This window comes from Micromys minutus (genome assembly GCF_963924665.1).
Source record: "Micromys minutus genome assembly, chromosome: 17".
Lineage (NCBI taxonomy): Eukaryota > Metazoa > Chordata > Mammalia > Rodentia > Muridae > Micromys > Micromys minutus.
This window is the reverse complement of record NC_137952.1, coordinates 49,754,259-49,778,390: the sequence shown is the minus strand read 5'-3', so window position 1 is coordinate 49,778,390 and position 24,132 is coordinate 49,754,259. Positions and strand designations below refer to the sequence as shown.

At 46.5% G+C, this 24,132-nt stretch overlaps 1 protein-coding gene across 1 annotated transcript in view; it reads right to left on the bottom strand.

Moving 5' to 3' along the window:
• DTD1 (D-aminoacyl-tRNA deacylase 1) overlaps positions 1 to 24,132 on the bottom strand; it is a 135,838-nt gene that overhangs the window by 93,415 nt on the left and 18,291 nt on the right. The window contains exon 4 of the mRNA XM_080931674.1: positions 20,683 to 20,789. Coding sequence (XP_080787800.1) covers positions 20,683 to 20,789 — 107 coding nt within the window. The remainder of the gene's footprint in view (positions 1 to 20,682; positions 20,790 to 24,132) is intronic.

Below are 24,132 nucleotides of genomic sequence, written 5' to 3'. Positions count from 1 at the left end.
TTTGGGGAGGAACGCCAGAGCCGTTATCCAGAGAGAGAGCTAATTAGCATGTACGAGTTAGACGCTCATTTTAAGGCACTCCATTTGTTCAAAGCTTATCCTCGTCCTACATTAATTATAAGCCACTAATAAGTAAAACTATTCGGATTTCAAAAGCTGCTTTAATTCTTGGAGTATCCTTATTTCATACTCTGAAGTCAAACTCAACAACTATTTTCACATATTAATATACTTTAAAATAACAGTTAAGTTCAAAGAAAGCTAATTTATGAATCTTCCAACTATTCGATTCATTAATACGATGGGATACAGCTACAGTCCACTTGTTAAGAGCCCCAGACAAGGATGGGACACCATTCTTGCTCAGACATGCTAGCAAAATCTCTCTTTAAGAATGTCAGTCAACGCGTGTTCCCAAGCACCCTCTCTGAGGTCAGCTAGTCCCGAGGCACATGTGAGAGTCTTCACACTCTTTTCTAAATACCATCCAACAGTTGGCCAGGAGTTGGTTCAGCTGGTAGAAGTGTTTGACACTCAAGTCCTAAGTTCCGTCCCTGAACCCCATGAGAAAGTGAAAGGAAACAACCAACTCCACAAAGCTGTCCTCTGATCTCCACATGCATAAAACACACACACACACATACACATACCACGTGTGCACACACCATCATCATCACCATCAATTGCCGTCTTCCTTGTTGTTTTCAATGACCCTGCAGAGTCACAGACTTCTGCAGTCTACAGAATGCTTTTTCCTCTTGTGTCCTCACTCCTTCTACTGTGGTCCGTCATGGCTAACGCTCTTCATAGCCTCAAACTCAAGGTAACTGCATTCCCTCTTGCTAAGGGCCCCATCAAACAGGAAACATCGGGCCTGGCTCTTTTGTGTGGGTGCTGTATTTTGGATCTTGAATGTCCCTCAAAGGTCCATGTGTTGAAAACATGGTCTCTAGTCTGTGTTGATACCTGATGCTGATGGAACTTTTAGAATTCGAAACCTATGGGCAAAAGTTAGGTCACTGGGGAAATGCCCATGAAAGAGATGTTACCCCAGCCCCTCCTCTTTCTCTTTCTTGGTTTCCTCTGCCTCACATTCACATCATGCTGTGCTACTTCACTAGGGGTCCAAAAGCAATAAACCAACTAACTATGACTATAGGCCAAATCTACCTTTCTTCTTTATAAAGTGGTTGGCACAGGTATTTTGTCACAGTAACAGAACGCTGGAAACAGAGCAGGCATCTATTTTTGTCTGATGTGAAACATCCCATAGGTTCATGTGTCTGCATATTTGGTCCACAGCTGGGAATAGACTTGCAGTAGGGCCTGAAACTGGGTCACTGAGAGCAGACCCTGAGGTGTCTTCGCCTGTTGCCATTTCCTGTCCTCTCTTTGCAGACACAGTGGAACCAGCTGCCTCACTCTCCTGCAGACATGCTTTCCTCACTACCACAGACTGTACCTCTTCTCAAACTGTAACCAAAATAAATCCTCCCCCCCTTAAGCTGCTCCTCAGCCCGTATTTGGTCACAGCCCTAAGAGAACTTGCAGCTGTCATAGTGGTGTTTTGGAGGGACAAGGAACCTGCAGTGACAGAGCTAAAGAGCACTCACATTTGTGCCGTACTCTCACAAGAACCTGGCTTTGCCCCGCCCAGAACCTGGCTTTGCCCCGCCCAGAACCTGGCTTTGCCCCGCCCAGAACCTGGCTTTGCCCCACCCACTTCCTAAGAAGTGAAGTGAGACTGACTGAGAGGACCCACATTCCATCCCCAGCACACATAGGCTCACAGCCCTCTAACTCCAGCTCTCTTCTATCTTCTGCAAGCACTAGGCTCACACTTGGTACATATACACGCACGCAGGCAAGATACCAGTACATGTAAAATAAACTTTAAAATTTTTAATAGGCTGTTTTCCAGATGAAATTACAAGACAGGGTTTCATCCAGGCTTTGTCATAATTACCACACACTGATTTAGGTTGGTTTTTTTGGGGTTTTTTTTTTTTTTGGGTGTGAGGGGGTTGTTTGTTTTGTTTTATTGGCTTTAGTTTTTGCTTCTTTTATTAATTTTTAAGACAATGTTTACATGCATGGAATATGCAAGCATGGGTGTGAGGGGGCTTGCACCGATGAGGCCAGACAATGTGTAGCAGCATCAGATTTCCTTCCAGGACGCCTGCAAGGGCCACTGCATGAAACCTAAACTATGATAAGGACTATGACACTGGAGATGAAGGACCAGGAGTTATCCACCAAGGAAAGCTGTGAGCATAGGACAGAGTCAGAGCCAGAGCGAAGCTATAGTTCTGCAGGCAGCAGAGCGGGACAGGGAGGGTGGCTGGTTACCCAAACCCTTTGGAGCTCAGATGCCAGATGGACATAGAGAGACAAGATTTGGTGTTGGCCCTGCTGGGCTTTAGTCTTGCTGTGGTCACCGATCTTCTTTGGTAGACCTCCTATAGCTCCTTTGACACCCTGGACATTATATGTTTGGAATGTGTAGTTTGTACTTGTTTAAAACAAATGCAAAAGACCTGAGTTGGATTCTCAGCACCCATATGGTGACATGCAACTCTCCAGTGCATATATATAAATGCTTGCAAAACAGTCATACACTGTAAGGCAAAGTAAACAATTAATTTTTTATTTAAAAAAACATATAAACAAACAGGGGCTTACAAGGAAGACGTTGTCTTGAGTGTCCAAAGAAACTTCAACACACCATCTTAGTAGTGTTAAACTACAAGGACTTTTACATTTGTAATGAACGCACTTTGTTACGGAGACGGCCATGTCTCCATGAGACCAGAACGCTGCTGCCAGCTTCCTAGACTCCTGCTCCAGCCCTGAGGCCCTTGGGCTGTACACAGCTTGGGCCAAACCCTAGAGGGGCTTCTCTGGACATCCTGATAGTTCCTGAACAGGAGCAAGTAGGAACTCAGAAAGAAAGGGGTTTGACTGACATCTTACTGCTCCTAGGAGCTACTCCACCAGGCAGGAAACAGAAGGGAGCATTTCTCTCGCAACTTAAAAAAATATTTATATGACCAGTATTTTCCAGTTGATATTTACTGAAAACGCTCCAAAGGGCCTAAAAGAACAGTAAACTTTACAACTGAGATGCAAGCTACACATAAATACTGAAATGAGGGACTACAGCCTGTCCCCTGTATCACAGCCACCTCAGGCTTCCTGGTAACTGATCTTCTTGCCACAGACTTTCTCAGAACCCATGGGAACCATGAGGTTACTTTAAACCCTCTCCCCGCTGCACAGTTACAGGCACACACCTGCAACCCTCTCCCCGCTGCACAGTTACAGGCACACACCTGCAACCCTCTCCCTGCTGCACAGTTACAGGCACACACCTGCAACCCTCTCCCTGCTGCACACAGTTACAGGCACACACCTGCAACCCTCTCCCCGCTGCACAGTTACAGGCACACACCTGCAACCCTCTCCCCGCTGCACAGTTACAGGCACACACCTGCAACCCTCTCCCTGCTGCACAGTTACAGGCACACACCTGCAACCCTCTCCTAGCTGCACAGTTACAGGCACACACCTGCAACCCTCTCCTAGCTGCACAGTTACAGGCACACACCTGCAAGCCTAGCACTCAGAACACAGTGGCAGTAGAACCCCTGGCTGGTGGGCAGCCCACGCCACATACTAAAACCGAATCTCAAAGTAGAGGGTGGGATAGACACTCTCTTTACCAGAATGTGTTAGACACAAGGGACCCACAATAGTGGGAGGCAGCCAGACTGATTAAGTACCAACAGATGGTTTCAGTTTTGACATAAAGAGAATTGCACTACATATATTTTCTAGAAATATGCTTATTTTATAATGGTATATCTACCACATTTCCCCACTATTTGTTCAATTTTTTAAAATAATTGAATACATGTCCTTTTCTGAAAATCCAACCCTGGCCAGAAGCACTGCCCTTATGAGAGTCCAGCCCTCCATGAAGAATGGGATTCTCATTCGGGTCTTTTATCTACTCTTCTAATAGCTTTCTCTCCAACACAGGTAGCACCATCTGCTTTCATTACTACAGTGGCGTAATGCATTTTGGTATTTAGGAAGGCCGGGACCCTCTGTGAGATTCTTTTAAATTACATTTATCTCTTTAATTCTATTGAAATGTGTTCTAAGGGGTGGCATAAACTAAGGATCTAAAATGATTAATTTTCCATAATTGCCAACCAGTTGCTCAGTTACCACTTCCTGAGAAATCTTCCATCTGTCATAAATGTGCAATGCCTACTTTGTCACTCAACGCAAACTTCTGCGGTGAAGGGCATACATTCCATTCTGAGCCACCTCTTTCTACCCTGTGGGCTGAGATCCTCACCTGTGGGGAACTGACATTCTAGACAACAAATTTCAAAGGTAAAATAACCAGAAGAAACAATTTTATAGGTAATAAATCTGACAAGAGAATGGGGGAGCAGGAGGAGACTCGGGGGTAAGGCACAGAGCAGCCCAGGATGGACTGACAAACCGAGTAAGTGGAAGGCCAAGAGAATGGGGGGGGGGGGCAGGTGTGAGCTCACAGGCATGTGAACTGAACAAATGCATAGTCCCCACACTCATAAAGGTCTGCGTTTATGAATCTGCTTTTCACTGATGAGGTCCCATGGAGACCATGACGTATGCTCGTGCACAGGGGAGACACACACAGTATGGCTACCTGCTGTCTTGCCCTGCTGCCGGTCAACACACAGTCTCAAGGTGCTTCGCAAGCATAGGATTCCCATGGGCTCACAACCCTGGGAGTCCAGTGATACTGAAAGCAAATGTAGTATAAGAGAGTCAAGTCCGTGACTGAGAAAGGGCCACAGTTTCCCTCTGAATCACAACTGCCTCGAACACAGCAAGAGCTCTGAGGCCCCCAAGTCCTAAAAAGCCTCGCCGCTGCCTTTCCACTCGACCAGTGTCAATTCCTGCCCACGGGATGCCTGCAGCTCCTCTGCTGGATCCTGTTTTTCATTACTCCTCAGTAAACGAAGGAGGTGTTGGCAGAACATGTGTGGGATGAACCATGAGCAAAATCAGATAAATCAGTTCCTACCATCCCTGTCAAAATGACCTGTACAAGAACAGCATGAACTACAAAATACAAATGTTATCCTTCTGGTAATTTACATGCAAGTCCAGTGTGTTTGAAACGGGCACTGCAAACTCTAAATGGTAAAAGCCATGTTAAAACCATCTCCATTTATTCTACCTTTGCTAGAATGGCATTAATAGGAAAGGCATCGTGACAAATACTGGGGAGTTCGTGAAGAAAACGGCTGCCATTTTAGCACCCTTATGGGCACTATCACCACCATAACCCATGCTTTCTGATCAAAGAATCTGGTTTATTCTTCATCGAATCCCAAAAAGGACCCATCCAACCCTATCAAGGCACTGAAAACATCAACCTGTCCTCATGGTCCCTCCTTGACCAGCTCTGTGATCTCCAACTTCACTTCTGTGTCCCCTTTCTTCTAGAGGACCTGCTGACACTGGACTAGGGTACAGTCCAGGCAATGGGCAACTATACGTCCAGTTTTGAAACGTGCAGCTTAAACAGAAGCTACCAAGCACCGGGCATATGGACCTTGCACATGGCGCTTCTAGCAATCAGAGAAGAGAATGCTATACCTTATAGAGGCATCTTCGCAACAGGTTCCTCAGATGACTCTAGTATGTGTGTCGAGCTGACATACATTAGCCAGCACACCTGGCTACTTCTCACCCGCTAGGTGTCCATGCACATCTGTACTAACAAACACGGCTCACTGCAGGCTCTGTGTACCCCCACTTGCTCCCTAAGCCCTAAGAGCATCCTCTAAGAACCACCCCAATATGACTTCCGCCCCACTGAAGTAGAAGTCTCTTGAGGAAAAGAAGCGTCACCTTACTTCTCTTTCCATGATAAAGAATCTGACATATAAAAAGCTGTCAACAAGTATTTATGAAAAGGAACCAAATGCCTATATATATATATGGTTGTGGGTCAAATATAAAGGTTTGACTCCCACTCAGAGCCAATGGTCTGCTCTGGAAAACACATATTGAGAACACAAGTGTGCAGTTATTGTTATTTCTGAAATACTTAGCCTTTGAGAGTCTGGGGCTGATTGATCAGGACAGAGAGAGTGGGAATTCCTTTCCCCCCACACCACTGTCAGAGTTTCGCTTTGTTCTGCTGAGGTTGAGGTAACACCAAAGGTCACCTCGGAAGGTCAGGGCTGATGAGCCTGAACTGCTGTCAGGCCCATAGGGCCCATTAACATGCATGCCCCTCTTCCCTGACATCTGATTTCCATCAAGGTATAGAGACTAAACCTTGCAAAGCCGCAAGAGTCCCCAGTGGAGGTTCCCAAGTCATTCTGGGCTGTTGTTTCCTCTTGAGAACAAAGGCCCAACGAAAGAGTTTCAGCAGAAAGTCAAATCGAACAGCTATGTGACTGAGGAGTCCTCCAGGAGGCTAAGGAACAACACCACAGACAGGTCTCTAAACAACACAGGCCCAGTCTCCTAACCTGATGCTAGGACAAAAATCCAGCAGGTCTGTGACAGGGCCATGTGGCCTGAAATTCCCAGTCTTGCTTTGATATCCTCTTCTACTCTCAGCTCCCCAGTGTCCTTTCTGCGAGCAGATAAAGGAAGAAGGTACAGCGGGCACCTGTGCATTCCCCCAGTCTTAAAAAACAAAAGAGGGAAACGGGATAAATACTGTACTCAGGCCACAAGGGACTCTGTGGCCTGCCGAACCAACATGCTGACCTTAAACAAGGTCTGAGCACTCCAGTGTGTTTTACAACATAGAAAAGGAAAATGACTTTTATTTTACGATATCCTTTAGCCTCTTATAAAGGAAGTCAGTGCACGGAAGAGGCAAATGCAGCCCTTGTTTATTTATGTAACAATGATAATCAGCATCACTGTCCTCCAGCAGAAAAGGATGAACAAATGTGCTGTGAACACACACACACAATGGACTATCATTCCGTTAGCGAAGGAACTGTGCTTCAACATGGATGGAACCAAAGGACACTGTGTCAAGTGAAATGAGTCAGGCGCAGGAAGGGAAACAGTTCATGTCCTTACTTCCGTGAAGAAGACAGTATGAGGAAGAGAGAAAGGTGGTTACCAACGTCTCAGGATGTAGTGGGGAGAGGTCAGCAGGTGCTAGGTGCCAATGGGACCTCAATGTCCTCCAGCACCGTCCAGCCGCTGTGACGGGCAATGACTAACGGTAGATGCAAAGGTTCTGAATACTCCCTGCACAAAGAAATGACAAATGCTGAAGGTGACAGATCGCTTTGCCAGTTACCTTGATCTGATCACTGCATATTGCATACATTTAAGTGTCACCACGTATGGAATAGTGTTATGTGGCATTCGTGACGCTAAAGCAGTAGGTTTGCAAGTTCAAGGCAAACCTGGGATTCACTCACATTCTCTGTCCTTTCATATTCCTCTGTGTGTGTGTGTGTGTGTGTGTGTGTGCGTGCGCGCACATGTGTCACATTTTACTTTATAAATATGTATGATTGACACATCTCAAAATTAGCAATTTTAAAACCTATAAACCTTCCATTAAGGCATGTATGGGGATATCCTTCTAGATATTGAGATCACATGTGCAAAGCTGGCTAGAGCTGGTATCTAAGTGATGACGACCCTTTTCCAGAACTAGTGAGAGTATGATGCCCTAGGAGTCACTGTTTGCTATAGGTAGTCCCACAGGTGTGAGTTAGAAGACACACCTCCTTCAGCTCAGTGAATCTTACACTGTACCGCCATTTCTCTAAATCCCACATCTATTCATTAATATGCTTATCTCCAGGGAATTCCATTTCCCAGGGTTTGGCAAAGAAAGGTGAAAGTCAGTCTGGCTCCTTCCCCTGGCGTGGCTGCTGCCACTCCCATATGGTGACAAGACTGATTTACCCACAAGTGCGTCCTGGGCCTGAACAGTGTGTGATGCTTTCCTGTGTGTGTCTCCTCACCAGCACCTGAGCCCAGCACGGGATCCACCACAAGGGTGACTCTAGGCAGGTTCCAAGCAACTCTTAACCTTTGATGATTCCTCCTCCTGTTTCTTTTTATTAAATTCTATTAAGAAAGACATTTTAAAAATCCAAAAGAAAACTGGACTGAGCCTACCTGGTATTGTATATCTAGAAGGTAAGCCCACATTTTCTGGCTTTTTTTTTTAACTCTGACTAATTTCCCAAAAATATCTTTCTTTTGAAAAAGCCATATACTTTTGAGACAATTTTATCACGAATAATAATTCTCACTCAGTAGGACACTAACTTAGAAAAAGCTTCCGTAAAAGCTTCTTGGTTTATCCTTCATTGAATAGAATGATAATTTAACAACTTAAAGGTTCCAGGACCACTACTAGCATTTTGTAAGCTAGGTATTGTTATATTATTCTCTGTACTGTTAGCAAGTTTCAAATATCTTTATTTTTTTAAGTAACAAATATTACAGAGAAACAATTTCCTATTACCTTTCTGTGTCGCCTTAATAAAGGCAGAAACTTTCCAATGACTGTGAATCTATCAAAAGGAGAACAGCTAAACAGAGTGTAGTCTGTTCATCACGTGGGGCCCAGCTTGCAGTGGACACGGATGAACCAGCTGTGTGTGACGCAGCGTACGACGCTGGCGGATGGGTGGGAGCAGGCTTCAGATGCTGTGTGTGGTACTGTGCCACACACCAAACTGAAAAACAGTTTGCAGACCAGTGCCTGTACTATTCCACATCAGGGCCAGAACTAAAGATTTCACCGACTTAGAACTCACTGCAGAGCCTGGGGCTGAACTGGATCCGCTCACTAGAAGACGGTACTGGTAACGGTAAGAGAGCATGAATGGCATCTGACGGTTGGATGCTAGTGAATAGTGGTAAAATTTTAATCTCTACGGGAGTTCGGAGCTCCTATGAGAGAATGTCCTTATTTTCTAGAAATGCATCTTGAGTGTGGGGGGGCATAAGATCAATAACATTCTTTTTTGTATGCTGTACTGATTTTTATTTTATGAGCACTGACTGGAGCTTTGCCTGTCTGTGTGAGAGTATCAGGTCCCCTGGAACTGGAGTTACAGACAGTTGTAAGCTGCCGTGTAGGTGCTGGGAACTAAACCTGGGTCCTCTGGAAACTCAGCCAATGTTCTTAACTGCTGAGCCAACTTTCCAGCCCCCAAAAACTTATTCTTAAATGGTCCCACCCCCCCAAAAAAAAGCACCCAGCAATGTTCTGCCAACTTGTCTATAAGTAGAAAAGTTTGGATAGCTTACAACCCATATGAATGTTGTTAACTCAAATGGCCACACGGTTAAACAAAATACAACATCTACGTACAGTTGAGTGTTACAATGCCATTGAATTTTGACCCATAAGCAAAGTTTGACATGGATGGACCCTGAAGACCTCGTGATAAAGCAAGGCAGATACAAACTATGTGTGCCCTTTGTCACTTAGATGACATACACAGCAGCCAAATTCAAAGAGAAGTCATCACTGCCAAGGCTAGAGAGTCAGTTCTGAGGGTCCCGGCACTCACATAGGCAGCCGTAACACTGGCCACAGACAACGTGGGTGAGCTACTGCCACGTGGGTGTGCTCAAAACGGGTAAATCGTGAGTTCTGTGTCACGTGTGCTTTCTTCAGACAGGAAAGAAATCAGGGGCACTGACTCATCAACAGTGCTGCCTCGGAGAAGAAAAGATTAGAATCAAGTGGTCCTGGTGTATCTTAAACCTTAATTTTTCAGAGAATATTGATTTCATGTACTACATGTAACAAAACTCTGATATAAAATGCTGTCTTCTGGGCTCATAAGGAAAACAAACGGTGGAGAAAGAACTGTTTCTATAAAATACCTTTCTACCCAGGAATACTATTAAAAGCTCACTGTTAAAAATAACTTTTTCCAAATTGGCACTTTCCATTCATTACATGCTTGCTCATTTCGGACTTAAAAATAATAATTACAATAATGAGAAACTCATCCCAGGAGGAATAAATGAGGCAAAGGGACAACATGAAATGGGGGCGAGGGGCAGGAAACTCGCAGAGACCCAGTCTGGAGCTTGGATGAGATTCTATAGAAACTGTATTTATCCCCTGAAGGTTTCGTGACCCAACAATGACACCAACAGTTAATAGAAGCCTTTGTCTTCCCTCTGCTGTCCAACAGCGACGCCATTTCTGAGCAGAGCCGCTGCCCGGGGGACATGATGTGGGTATCATGTTCCTCACAGAGGAGGGGGGCTGGAAAATGGAAACAAGGCCACAAACTTAGATCTTTCCATTACACAGGAATTGAGGCTTCCGGGCTTCACTTTCATGATTAAAAATAGAAAAAGAAATTGACTTCACATTTTATGGAAAATAGTCAAAGGAATAAATTTCATGTGAAGAATCTTTATAGACGTGCAATGCTTTTGTGTTTCACACTAACAAAAAACAAAAAAATAAAACTACTGAGGCTCGGAGGCCATGGGGTATGAAGAGGCTGTGGGGCTGAGACTCGGGACCTGCCACCAGCAGGGCGGGTGGCTCCAAGCATGGCAGGAGCACTGCCTGCATCCTGAGCTCTATGGCCCTAACTGCCACCGCCGTTCTGATAATTATTTCTTGCAATTTCCAAGATCAATGAACACTGGAGAACATACTTTTCCAAAAATACATCTTTTTCCCCCTCTCTGACAAGCTCTAAAAACTTAGATTCTGGAAGAAAAAAAAATAGATTCTGACAATATCAGCTAAAATGGTACGCATAAAAGGAATTCAACATAAATATTGTTTCTTGGGCGTTTATAATACTCGGCATAATTCAAGGGTTGGTTTGCACTTGAGCGGAAGCTGGGCAACAGTGAAACATCTGGCTTCCTGCTGAACTTAGAGAAGAGATTCCCAGGAAGTGCTTGCTTCTCTTTCCAGCTAAACAGGATCAAATGGAGTTCTGACTTTGTACCCAGCCCATGCCCAAGGGCAAAAATTACTCCTTCCAAATGCATGAGCTTGTCACAGATATACAGTGGACTCCCTCCACCAACCTGGCCTTGAAAACTAAGGCCTTTCTCATAATGAGCCATGGAAGGTCAGACTTCACAGTCTGCCCTGATGTTCCGACCACAGCATGAAAGAAATCTAACATGAAGCCTCTACTGTGGGAGGCGGACATGAGAGCAGTCGTACGCTTCCATGTCACACACAGAATCTCCCCTTCACTCACCAGCTGCTACTGCACCCACTCAGGGCTCTCCTCAGCACCGGGTCTATATCCCTCCCATCCTTCCGCAACCCACACCACCCATCCGTGGTGTAGCAAGCTAGTACTGTTCTAGTGGCTCCCCAGCCCACACACACCACAGTTAAAACTGTTCATGTGCCTCACTTCCCACTGCCCCCACGGCACCGCCACCCCGCTGCACTGGCCTGGAGTCTGCATTTGCTTATCCACATCCTTCCTCCAGCTCGGTAGCTCCTCCCCTTCCCCCTCAGCACCTGTGCTTGAGATGTACTCTACTAGTACATGAGTTCCACGAGAACATGTTTGAGGATCGATGCTGAGCCTACACGCAGGACGAGCACTGAGTACACAGCTCACGAGCAGCTGTTGGAAGGCTAAGTGGGTGGATAGAAAAGTGAATGAACTGGTACAGGCAGGCAGCTTGTTGGACACATGCGCAGACAGAGAAGTAGGTGAGTCAACAAGTAAACTAAAAAACAAATGCAGGTAGGCTTTTATCAAGTGCAGTTACTGGGGAATACAGCTCACCACATAGCGGAGAGTTAAGGCGAGGAGGGTGTCTGGAGAAACTGACGTAAGCACCACGAATGGAACACTCTAAAAGACTGGGGCCTACAAGATGGTTGACCGGATTTGGATCCCCAAAGTCTGTGAAAAAAGCCACATGCAGTAGCATGCATCTATAATCCAAGGACTTCAACGATAACGTGGGGGGCAGAGGAGGGTAGCCCCAAAGCTCAGGAGCCAGCCTAGAGTACAAGACAGCACACGGAGGCACCTGACGGGATCTCACGACACAGTGGGAGAACTAACTCCCAAACGTTGTCCTCTGACCCCACACATGCACGGCTGTATGGTCCACATTCTCACTCACACATATATACAATTCACACATGCATACACATTCACACACATGCACATACACACATGTATGCATATTCACACACGTGAACACTCACACACATATGCACTCACACACATGCACATACACACACATGCACTCATACACATGCATTCACATATGCACACTCATACACATAAGCGTACTCACACACATGCACTCACACACATGCACACTCACACACATGCACTCACATATGCACACTCACACACACATGCATACTCAAACACATGTACTCACATATGCACACTCACACACATATGCATACTCAAACACATGCACTCACACACGTGCACACTCACACACACATACTGATACTACAAAAAGGGAATATGTCAACAGGCATCCAGAAAAGGAGTTCACTTCAGATAGATAAATACAAATACACAGGAGAAAAAAGTCAATGCTTATTTGACAACCAGCAAATAACTGCAGGAACCTGATTTACAATTGGCTAGAGGGAGCGTTTGTTGTGAACTTCATAGGTAATAATACACTATAAAACAGAACATTTAACAATGCCTAGTGTGAGTTTGAATGTAAATGATCACCAGCTGCCCAGGGGAACATCAGCATGCATGGATTCCAAGAAATTGCAATTTCCACGCAAGGACTAAGATGCGGATGGTCCTGGGGTTTTATTTGAGTCCCATCAATATGTCAACAGAAGAGAGAGGCTGTCCACACGCAGTAGAGAAAGGAGAGAGCACTATAAACCACTTGAGAAACAGCACGCTGGACCGCCATTGAGCAGTGCCCATGTTGAGCTCACTGCTTTCAAGGAACAAGTGATGCCACCACAACATGCCTGTGTCACTCAGCAGAGTGGCAGTCACCAGCCATAGCATTAGGCTGCTATGCTCCACTGGCTGTTTCCTAACACATCTGCAGTGGTGTCAAGAAGGCACCATACTGAGGGACATTTATCGCTGCATGTATGGGAGTGGGGTTAGGAGACTGGGGAAGCACTGACACATGAAACCAGCCGCCCGTGTGACCTCGATGATGCAGATCAGCCATCTTGCTCCCCAGCAGCTGCACAAACTCAGGTTGCACAGTATTTTTAGATACGATGCAGCTTGGAGCGGGGAAGGGTCTGCCCGGAGGAAAGCAACACCTGAAGCAGATGGAAATGGTAACGTCGGACTCTCTGTGGTCCAGCTGCTCTCCAACGTCCATGAGCTTGTGGAGAACACGGTTAGAAATGGAAAGCTACTCGTCTCTGCACCCAGAGCTCTGCATCATAGCAGAGCTGGGGTAGCTGTATGGCAGGAGTCCTAAGGCCACCCCTGGATGAATGCTATCCCCAGCTCACAAGGACTTGGATAGAGACACAGAGCCCCTAGTCCGCAGCATTTTCCAGAAGCCACACACACACACACACACACACACACACATACACATACACACACACACACACACACACACACATGAGTGTGCACACTCGAGCCCTGAGGCAGAACTCAAAACAGTTTCTGCACCCCCAAAAGCCCGCCTAAGCCAATTAAGAGCCCACTCGCCCAACTTAACCTTCTCTTAGAGACTAAGTGATCGAAAGTGTAAGACAGCAAATGCCTTTCCAGTCATCACACTGCGCCCAACATATTACCCTTGACAAAGTTAGTTCAGTGTTTTGTGTATCAAGCACATCCTTGCAGCAAGCATAGCAAACCCTGCATTTCCATCACTTCCAGAACATTCTTCACGTTCCAGTGCTGAGGCATTTAACACTGTTCCCACAAAACACAACTGGATGGTGGAACGTTTATCACAATTACCTAGGGTTCCTGATAAATCACTTAAAAAGATATGGATTCACAACTAAAATCTTGAGCCTCTTCGATGACATTATTGCTATGTTCAAAACGGGAAAACAGAATTGATCAATTCTTAGAAACAAAAAGGATGATGTAATCTTTGACAGGTCAAGTAAGCAAGGTGAGAGGTCATTGTTCACCTGCCACAGATGAAACCAGCAGCTAAAACAATGGAAACTCTGCCCAAGTACAAAGAAAAATTCCCTCCAGATCTTCCTGACATGATAACCGTGTCAGAAACAAATGAAGTGCTTAAAGTTTAAGTCACTAATCCATTTGTGCCCTGAGAGATTGGTTTTGAGCAAAATAGATGCTCTGCCTTGGTGCAATTAGAAATGGTGTATGTGTCAGAGATAGAAGAGCTGTGAATCATAGTTTCAAAACCGCCATCCAAATTCCAATCACAAGGAACAACTCTTCAATTTCTACAATTTGCTAACACAGGCTATAGAATGGAGATGGTAAAATGGAAGTCAATCGATCAATCAATCAATGGGCTCTCAAGCAGAGAGGCAGTCGCGTGTGTGGGGAGACTTCTTAAGACTACAGTGGACTGATCAGGACAATTGTCCACATGGAAATGAGCTTAAAAACTGAGAGAAAAGGGGCTCCCAGCAAGTCCCCACTAGAAGGGAGAGCCTGCTTGCAGACATGTGGTGAGCTCCAGCCTCTCCATTCATGGGCCAGGCATTCTGCTGGGCACAGGCGAGGCCTGGGACCCCTGACTGCTAACTAGGAGTGGGCAGAGCTGAGGAAGGTCAAGAGCCCCACCCACTCGCTCTCCAAGTCACTCCCCACAGAGCTGCTATTATTCTATGAAATAATAACAGAATAACTCACAGAAAAGCGGATGTTCAGACCAAAATAACCAGAAACAAGGCAGGATTCCACATGTGAAGAGAGATCTGACAAAATCCTTGCCTTGCCCTGGTGGGAGGCATTCAACACAGGCTGTATCCCAGAGACCAGTGTCATCAGAACAATGACCATGACACCATCACAAACTACAGAATGAAGGAGCAACTGAAGCAGAAATAAAACAACCTCAGCCAGTGCTGCTTCCGCAAACTACCGTGGCAGAGCAGACTACTACGCTGTGAGTAAGTGGTTAAAGTTCCATGTCAGCTACCAGACCTGAAACTGTCCTCCTGAGGCAAGTCAAGTTCCAAAGCCTGTTGGAACTGGCCAATGTCAGGGGATTCTGGTCTAGAGGCCAAGCATAAAATTAGTGAAAAGGGGAGCATCTGCATTTCTTCCATGAAAAGGCCAGCATCCACGTGACTCTTCCTTCTGATAGAATTCCTCACTGGATAGCTCCATGTGTAGCTCCACAGATGGCAGGCTGTCTGGACACCTGCATCAGGCTGTCACCTGGACACCTGCATCAGGCTGTCACCTGGACACCTGCATCAGGCTGTCTGGATACCTGCATCAGGCTGTCACCTGGACACCTGCATCAGGCTGTCATCTGGACACCTGCATCGGGCTGTCTGAACACCTGCATCAGGTTGTCTGGATACCTGCATCGGGCTGTCATCTGGACACCTGCATCAGGCTGTCTGAACACCTGCATCGGGCTGTCATCTGGACACCTGCATCGGGCTGTCTGAACACCTGCATCGGGCTTTCATCTGGACACCTGCATCAGGCTGTCTAGACACCTGCATCGGGTTGTCTGGACACCGGCATGTGTGTCTGGCAGAAGCCATATGTATATATCTGTCTATTCTCTGTATCACCTGAATCCCATAGCACTGGTCCAGTTGAAAGAAGAATAAGCAAACACAAATGGACTTCTTTTCCATTCCTTCCAGATCCCCTGATACCACAAATGTGTCTGTTTCCACACTCCACGGTCAGGAACAGTGATAGACACTGGCTGATAAGCATAGAGAGGAAATTATAGCTAAAGAAACAGCAGTACTCAAAGAAGCATAAAACTAAAAGCCCCCTAAAGTTAAAGGCACCATTCTGCAGTAGTCAACTCCTTCCAGTGATCTGTCAACAAGCACATGAGTTAGCTCGAAGATGTACGTTAGAGGTTCATTGTTCTAGCTTCTTCCAGTGTTTCTACTTAGACTTTCAATCTCGACAAATAAGTGAGAACCTAAGTAATTCATGGCCATGTTCTTAAATAGGAGGGCTCTGAACCCCAGAGAAGAACCCTTCAGTTACCCAATGTCCTGCCTCACTAGGAGAAATGCCCATCTGCTCTTACATGATGTCCCTTCATCCATGTGAGTGTCAGGGAAGTAGCCCCCACTCAGGAAAGGTCACTTAAGATTAAAACAAGAACAAGTTTCAGGGATGCTGGGCTCGGGTGCTGATCTCCCAGCTCTGGGTGTCTGCAGACATCATGCACCTGCAACCACGCACGGGTAAACGTCAGGACGCTCCAGAACCCTCTTCTCCCACAACACGTAGGAAAGCATGTACTCCCACTCAGCCTGCATAGCCTGAGACCTTGGCAAATGCCTTACAAAGTGAGAATGGATGGATGCTGTTCTTCCAGCCTCTTCTCACACCACAGTATATCATCAGCCCAACTGCAGCCTGCTGGTGTGACTGCAGGAAAGCCCCACCAGATGCTGCAGTGCCCAATCCCAACAGTAGGCAGAGTTCCGGCTAAGGCAAGCCACCCACTGGCCACCTTGACCAGCTCAGTCTCCGGCCATTAATGCCTTGAAGACAAGAGCGTGCCTGCACTTGGTGTACAAGTTTGAAAACGATCGAGAATCCCTTCTCTTCCCATCAGGGTGATCAGCCGGGCCCTCCTGCTCCCTAAGAGACTGGCCCGGTTCAGCAGCAGTAGTGACAGTAACCTTCTTGGAACCAGGACAATCAGTGGGGGAGGGGCTTGTGAGGCCCCATCCCCCACTAAGGGAAAATGGGTAGGTGATGATTGCGGAGAAAGGCGTGTGTCATTTCTGTTCACAATAAGTTGTCCATGCTCCTTATGGCAAGCAGCCATAAGGAAATTCAGTGCATCACACACATGCACACACACACACACACACACACACACACACACACGCAAACACACACATGCACACACACATGTACACACATGCAAACACACATGTACACACACATGTACACACACACTCACACACACATGCACACAAACTCACACACACATGCACACACACACACATGCACACACACTCACACACACATGCACACACACATGTACACACATGCAAACACACACATGCACACACACATGTACACACATGCAAACACACACATGCACACACACATGTACACATATGCACACGCACTCACACACATGCAAACACACACATGCACACACACATGTACACACACATATGCACACACATGCACACACATGTACACACACATATGCACACACACATGCACACACACTCACACACACATGCACACACACATCACACACACATGCACACATACACACATATGCACACACACACTCACACAAGCGCACAAGCATACATGAGCACCTGCACACACACAAATAATAGTAATCAAACTAGGCTAGAAGCTTGTAGGAAAAAGGAATGGTTTCATTGGGGAAAAGGGGGATGAGAGAAGATAATGGGATTTAAAAAATAACCAAAATTTATTACATGAGCATATGAAATTGTCAAAGAATTTTTAAAGAAACCTTTATATATGAGCTATATATTCAATGAAATAAGTATTTCTATTAACTTAAAAAATAGGTAAGTAAAAGACTTCAGGATCCTCACAGACAGCACAGCCCACAGCCTACAATGACACATCTCTGGGCACACTTCTTACACACTTCTCACAGCACAGCAGCAGAACAAGACACAGGGCACATCATAAGCGTGGCAAAGAAGGGGCTCAGCAGAGAAGCAAGCCGGAGACAGACAGCAGGGGTGACAGTGCCTGGGGCACCACGGCTGAGGGTGAAGGGAAGCCCCTCCTCTGAGATGTTGCCACTGGAGCCAGGAAGCTCTGGCTGGCTTCTCAGGCTGGAGAGAGAGCACGGCTGAGCGCCGCGCTGCACCGAGAAAGCTCACAAGAGCATGCAGAGTGGACGAGATGAGCATAGGGTACAGCCTCCCAGTCTTGGGGACAGAAAATACTCGGATTGTCGGCCACAGGCTTTGGGAAGGCCCCAAAGGGTCTGGGCCATGTGGCTGTCACGGTCTCTGTGTTCTGTGCTGACTGGACCTCTTCTCGTGGTCTCTGACCTTCCTGGTTTCTGAGGCGAGAAACGGGTGGCAGGCAGCACACCTGTCCCTTCCTCAAGCCCTCGTACACACAGGCACTCACAGGCTTGCATACAGATGTACCTTGTTCATCTGCACAGACAGCATAAAGAGTTGATATTTCTAAAAAAAAAAAAAAACTGGGCAAAAGAACAATTTTTCTGTAGCACAAAAACTTGCCAAATGAATGGTTTTTCCATAATGCAACTGTAGGATTTGGAATACAGTAAGGAAATAAAACACTTAGAATTAAAAGCTTACTTGATAGAAACACATGTTTTTCTATCAGTAAAACATATTTGGCTGCGCTCTTCCTATCCACACAAAAGCAAGCCAAGACACTGTCTGCTGCTAGAGAACCCCACCCCCTCTAGCTGAAAAGAAAAGGCAGAGAGGCCGCAGGCAGAGGAAGGCACCATGGTCACCTTGGTCTTCTGTGCTCACTGGCTGCCACCTGCTGGAGAGCCAGAGGATGGAAACATGCAGGAACGTGGAGGGTCAGGAAAAGCTACAGGCATGAAACTGGACAATACATTATCTAAACAGCAAGGGCCTTTAGGACTCCAGGAGGTCCCCTTTAACCTAATAAATTAACGTAATTTCCTCCAATGTCTAAAGAACACCATTTGAGGCTCACCAGGGTTCTTCGGTTTTATGGGATATATTCCAGGCGTACAACATGCCGTTTTAAAACAGCCGAATGAAAAGGCCAACCTAAAATTTTCCCAAAATACAGTTAAAGCAGGATAATTCCTCAAAACTAGGCAATCTGGTAGACTCCACCTTAACTGGGCAGCAAGGTTAGCATCACCATGGTGAGACGTGGTGGCACGTAGCCCCGGAAAAGAAGAGAACAAGACAGCTTTTGAACAAGCTGCTGTTCCCACCGCACCACGGTGTCTTGCTCTAACCACAAAAATGAAACTGAGAAAAGGTCTCAAAGCAGCATTCCAAAACACGTGGAAAGTGTCATGGCCATGAACCACAGGAAAGACTAAGGAACTGACTCAGGTTGGACAAAATGAAGGAGAAACGACATCTGCAGTTAAATGGAATCTGGAATACTGCACAGCTAAGACAAACACTCGTGAAACCGCACGCCCGGTGCCTTCCTGTGAGATCTAGCTAAGCAGCAGAGGCAGCAGCCGCCGCAACTGGGCCCTGGCGGCTCACGCCTATGCGTGAAAGAAAGAGACTGGAGAAAGAGACTGGCCTGGACTCCAAAGTGATACCTTGCGTCAGAAAGGGCTAGTGAGTCCAAATGAGGCTTGTAATGTAGCTGATAGTATTGTGTCAGAGTTAACTCCCGTGAGCACTCTAAGACATCGAATTAGGGAAGCCAGGGGAAGACAAACAGGGTCTGTTGGGCTCTCCTGAAAGGCTCAAATTATCTCATTACATTTTCCTGGAGACTTTCTGTTTGTGATTTTAAGATGTTATTAGTAGGGGCTGGAGAAGAGGCTCAGCGGGTTGGAGCTCTGGCTGATCTTCCAAAGGTCCCGAGTTCATCCAGCAACCGCATGATGACCTACAGTAGAATCCACAGCCTTCTTCTGGTGTACAGATGTAAATGCAGGCAGAGTACTCATGTGATAGATAGATGCATGGACAGATGGATGGGCGGGCGGACGGACAGACGGACAGACAGGTGGATGGACAGACAGACGGACAGACGGACAGAGGAATGGATGGGTGAGTGGGTGGGTGGATGGATAGACAAAATGTGTCAGTAACAGCTGCACCCTCAATTCCACTTTTGAAGCTTAATGCCACGGCAGACATGGTCCTACTTCTCAGCCAGTCAGTGACAGAAGGAAAGCAGGGCTCCACACCAGTCACTCAGCCTCGCTTCTGTCCTGCATCCCCCACATGAGCTCATCCTAGGACGGGAAAGATGCTAGGAAAGACCTAGTTCCACAGCCTGCCATGCCTCATGTCTTTACTAAATGGATTAATTAACACTTTTATAAATGCTGAACACAATGGGACAGCATAAGTTTGCAAGACTATTTCACATCTTCTTTCTCTGTTTTAATTACATTCTTCCTGAACGCTTGCAGAGTTGGCAGTAAATCCAGGTCAGATGTTACTTTACAAATATGAAGACTTATAAAGAATCTTGAGCCCACCCACTCCCAGGTAACCACTTCACTGGGCACACTGGCCAGGGCCGCTGCTCTGCTGCCACCCAGTGGCAATTGTGTGCCATGACACCTAGTCCCAGAACAGCCCATAGAAGAACCAGACCCTTCTAGAAACACTATCTGCGTGGTTGAGCATGAGGCATGCTCAGGAGAGACACTGTAAACACGTATTCTTGAGAAGAAAGTAAAGTAAACGTGAGGCTGCAGCCATGAAGTGTTTCCCTCCACCTCAAGATGAGGACTGCAAGAGACTAGGATTGGGCCAAGGCACATTACTCACGCCCTGGATGTGATGCAGGCTCCAAGCTCCAGGCTTACCTGCTTTGGGTCAGAGCTAGCAGCTCCAGGAGAAGGGGACTCCAGTTCTATAGTCACAGGCCCATCGTTCTGAATGTGCACCTGCATGTAGGCACCAAACTTGCCATCTGAAAGAACAATTCAAACAAATTCAAGAGTTGGAGACCCCAGGTTTACCTGTCCAAATGTACATTGTACATGGACAGCAATGTAATAATTTTTAAAAAACCACCTGGGCAGCCGACACAGGACAAATGGCCAGCCTCGTGCAGGATTTAGGAAGGAGGCAGCTAAACAGCCCAGACGTTACAGGCTGACCGAGAGAACTGGCAAGAAAGACCTGGTGACACCAAGTAGGGCACCCAGCATGAACAGAATGCCATGTGCCTGGCAGAAAGGCACTGGCACAATCCCTGAGGGGCGTCATTTTGGCCCCATGTCCAGTAAAGGCTCTTCACATCCATCCCCATTCATAGGCCTTCTGGGCTTAAGGCAGCCTTATGACTCCAGCAGAGAATCTTTCTCCAGGAGCCATGGCTTCCCCCACATCAGTTTCCCCGATTCTTCCCACTCACTTTACTTCCTCCTTAATCTCGAGAGGATTTAAAAAGACAAACAGACACACATAGCATTGGTTTTCTTCAGTGCTAAGACAGTAACACTGGAATGGCATTAAATGCACTAAAGCTGTCTGCCATCTTTATAGGCAGGATAATCTGGTTCCCAGTGGGGAACTGAGTGTGCCCAATGATGGTGGCTTTCTGTGATCTCTTATGACGAAAGTGGCCACTCAAATCAACAGAGCCTTTGTTTTATCTGTGTCACACTAGCTAAAAAGACATCAGCTGGGAAGGAAATCATGTGTTTAATTGCACACTAAAATTATGGCTACAATTAGTAGCAAATTTTACCATCTACGCTCCTCAGGGAAGCTGCAGGCAGACTCAGGAGGAAGAGAATTATTTTCAACCTTGAATTTCTGTTGGCAGGATACGAGGCACATGCTTCACAGTGCTTCCCATTCCAAGTAGAGAGAAATTATTCTTCTTTTCCTGTTTTTCTTCAGTTGGGAACAGAACTATTATCTGAATTTCCATTTGTATACACAATAAATCCAAAGACATGTTTTAAGAGGTCTTAAAAATGGTGACATTTTTTCCAGTCCAGATCAAAGGGTCAAGTCCCCAAGAAAAATTATACTGACCATGGAAAATAAATACACTTTTAAAAATAAAAGACAAGAACATATCTACAAAATTACATCTGGTTTCACGCGGTGATATAATCGAGTTGTTCTTAAATATAAGTCTCAGGGTTTCACCCAGAGCTGCAGGACAAGCACGTGTCAAACATGTTTGTGCCACATGTTTCAGACACGAAAACTTCCAGCTGAGGCTCAGCATCTACACACTGGTTGGTCTCTGTCAGCAGCTGTTTGAGGCCCCTCCTGCCCAGGCTGAAAGGCGAACCACACATCAGGGTTCACTACTGATCTGTGAGGCTGGAATCCTTGCCTCTCTCGACAATGCTCAACTGACTCTCAAGAAGGCCCGCACAGCCAGGCTGGGGCCAGTCACCATGAAAGTGCCAAAAGCCTTGGTCCCTGTTATTAACAGGCCTATCAGTCACTGGTCATCATAGTGTCTGGTCAACCTGAGTGACAGCCCAGACAACAGACCAGGACACATAACAACAACAAATGTCACTGAAGGGAGAATGGAGTAACCAAGGGGCAAGTGCTATTGTTTCTTGGCCTGGTTAAATAAAAGCTCTACTGTCCAGAGCACGGCCATGATCCTCTGGGATGTGGTCTACTCTGAAAACTGTTGGGAACATGGCACTAGACAAGAGCCTTGGGCTAGCCTGAACCAAGCCACCAACTACAGGCAGTGCCCTTCCACCCACACTTCTCTGTTCCACTCTTAACCTGTTCAGAGATTAAACAGGGAAGGACGAGTCGCTACTGCAAACTCCCAACGCTGACTGCACAGGCACCAGGCCATGACCACTGTCCCAGCGGTCTCCAGCAGAAGGTGTGTCCCAGATTAAAGGTGTGGACCACACACACCTGGATCTGGACTTGCTTTGTCCCAGATGACCCTGAGCTCAGAGATGTCCTTGCTTTAGTGTCCTGGGATTCATAGCCACTATGCCTCAAGATCTCCATGCCAAGATCCAGATCAGAAACTTGTATCTCCAGCCTCAAGATCAGGATCCAGGAATAGCCACTATAAGTGGTGTGTGTGTGCATGTGTGTGTGTGTGTACATTCACGCATGGCATAGCGGTCAGAGGACAGTTTTTAGGAGTCAGTTCTTTCACCTTGTTGGGTTATGGAGATCAAGTTCAAGTCACCAGGAGGGAGCACTCGCTCCCACTGACACATGAACCCACCCCAGCTGCGATCTACACAAGATCTATAAGAGATCAAGCCAGTTCAAAGTCCCAGCAACGAGGGACAAGAGGACCCTGAGACCCCAGCCCTAGTATCAGCTATTGGCAGGAGATGGCTGCTGGGATAAGGAGAATCTCTCTTCTTGGGAGTGTGGGCTATTGGGAGGTTGCCTGTGCCCCGGTGGATGACTCCAGGCACTGAGCAGCACCAAGTATTCAGTGGGTTGATAAATAAATCAAGATAAGTAATTTGAGAATGAGGACATAAAATTGAGAGGGGGACTGATGGGTGTGGTCCTAGGAGGAGTCGTATGAGAGAGATAGATATGATCAAGATATATTATGCCACTGTCAAAGAATAAAGGGGGAAAGACCGAAAACTTTAAAAATCCAATAATCTAGCAGAAGCACCACCGAGCCGCCTAAGTTCCGGCCATAAGCACTGCCTGGCTGCCTGCTAAGAGATGTGAGGACAGCAGGCTAAACCCATGTGGGAGGGCTCTCCAGGGCACATCAACACGGGAGACAACACAGGCCCACCCCTAGATACAACCTATCGGCAACTGAAAGGACAGGAATCTGTTAGCTCAGAGACAGTCGCAAGCGGTCAGCCCCAGACACGTGTGCACACACAAGCAACACTAAACAGACTCAGTAGGTTGTGTGCGGTTATTGAAATAGAAATTAGTGATGGCTGTTTAACCCAGAGGATGGGTGAAGGGACCCAGAAGCTGGGAGGATTCCCTCAGGACGCAGCAAAGGGAAGAATAATAAAAAGACACATGTACTATCAATTTCCTAAAGCAAAGGTGAGAAGAACATAAAAAGTCAACAGAGTCATCAATATTTCTGTATCCCTGGGCCCTGGATCGATGTCTGAATGCTTCCAATGACTCCTGCTGAGTGATTAGGATTTCCTTCTCATCCAAGCCCACGGAGTACTTGGTCAGACCGTGCAGTGATAACAGAGTTTCTCCCACCTATGTCTGCATCGTCTTAAACGCCTGTCCTCATTCCAAACTGAACTGCGTCATAGACTGCTGAGACAGAAGAAAGAGCTGGGCCAGCGGTTCGTGAT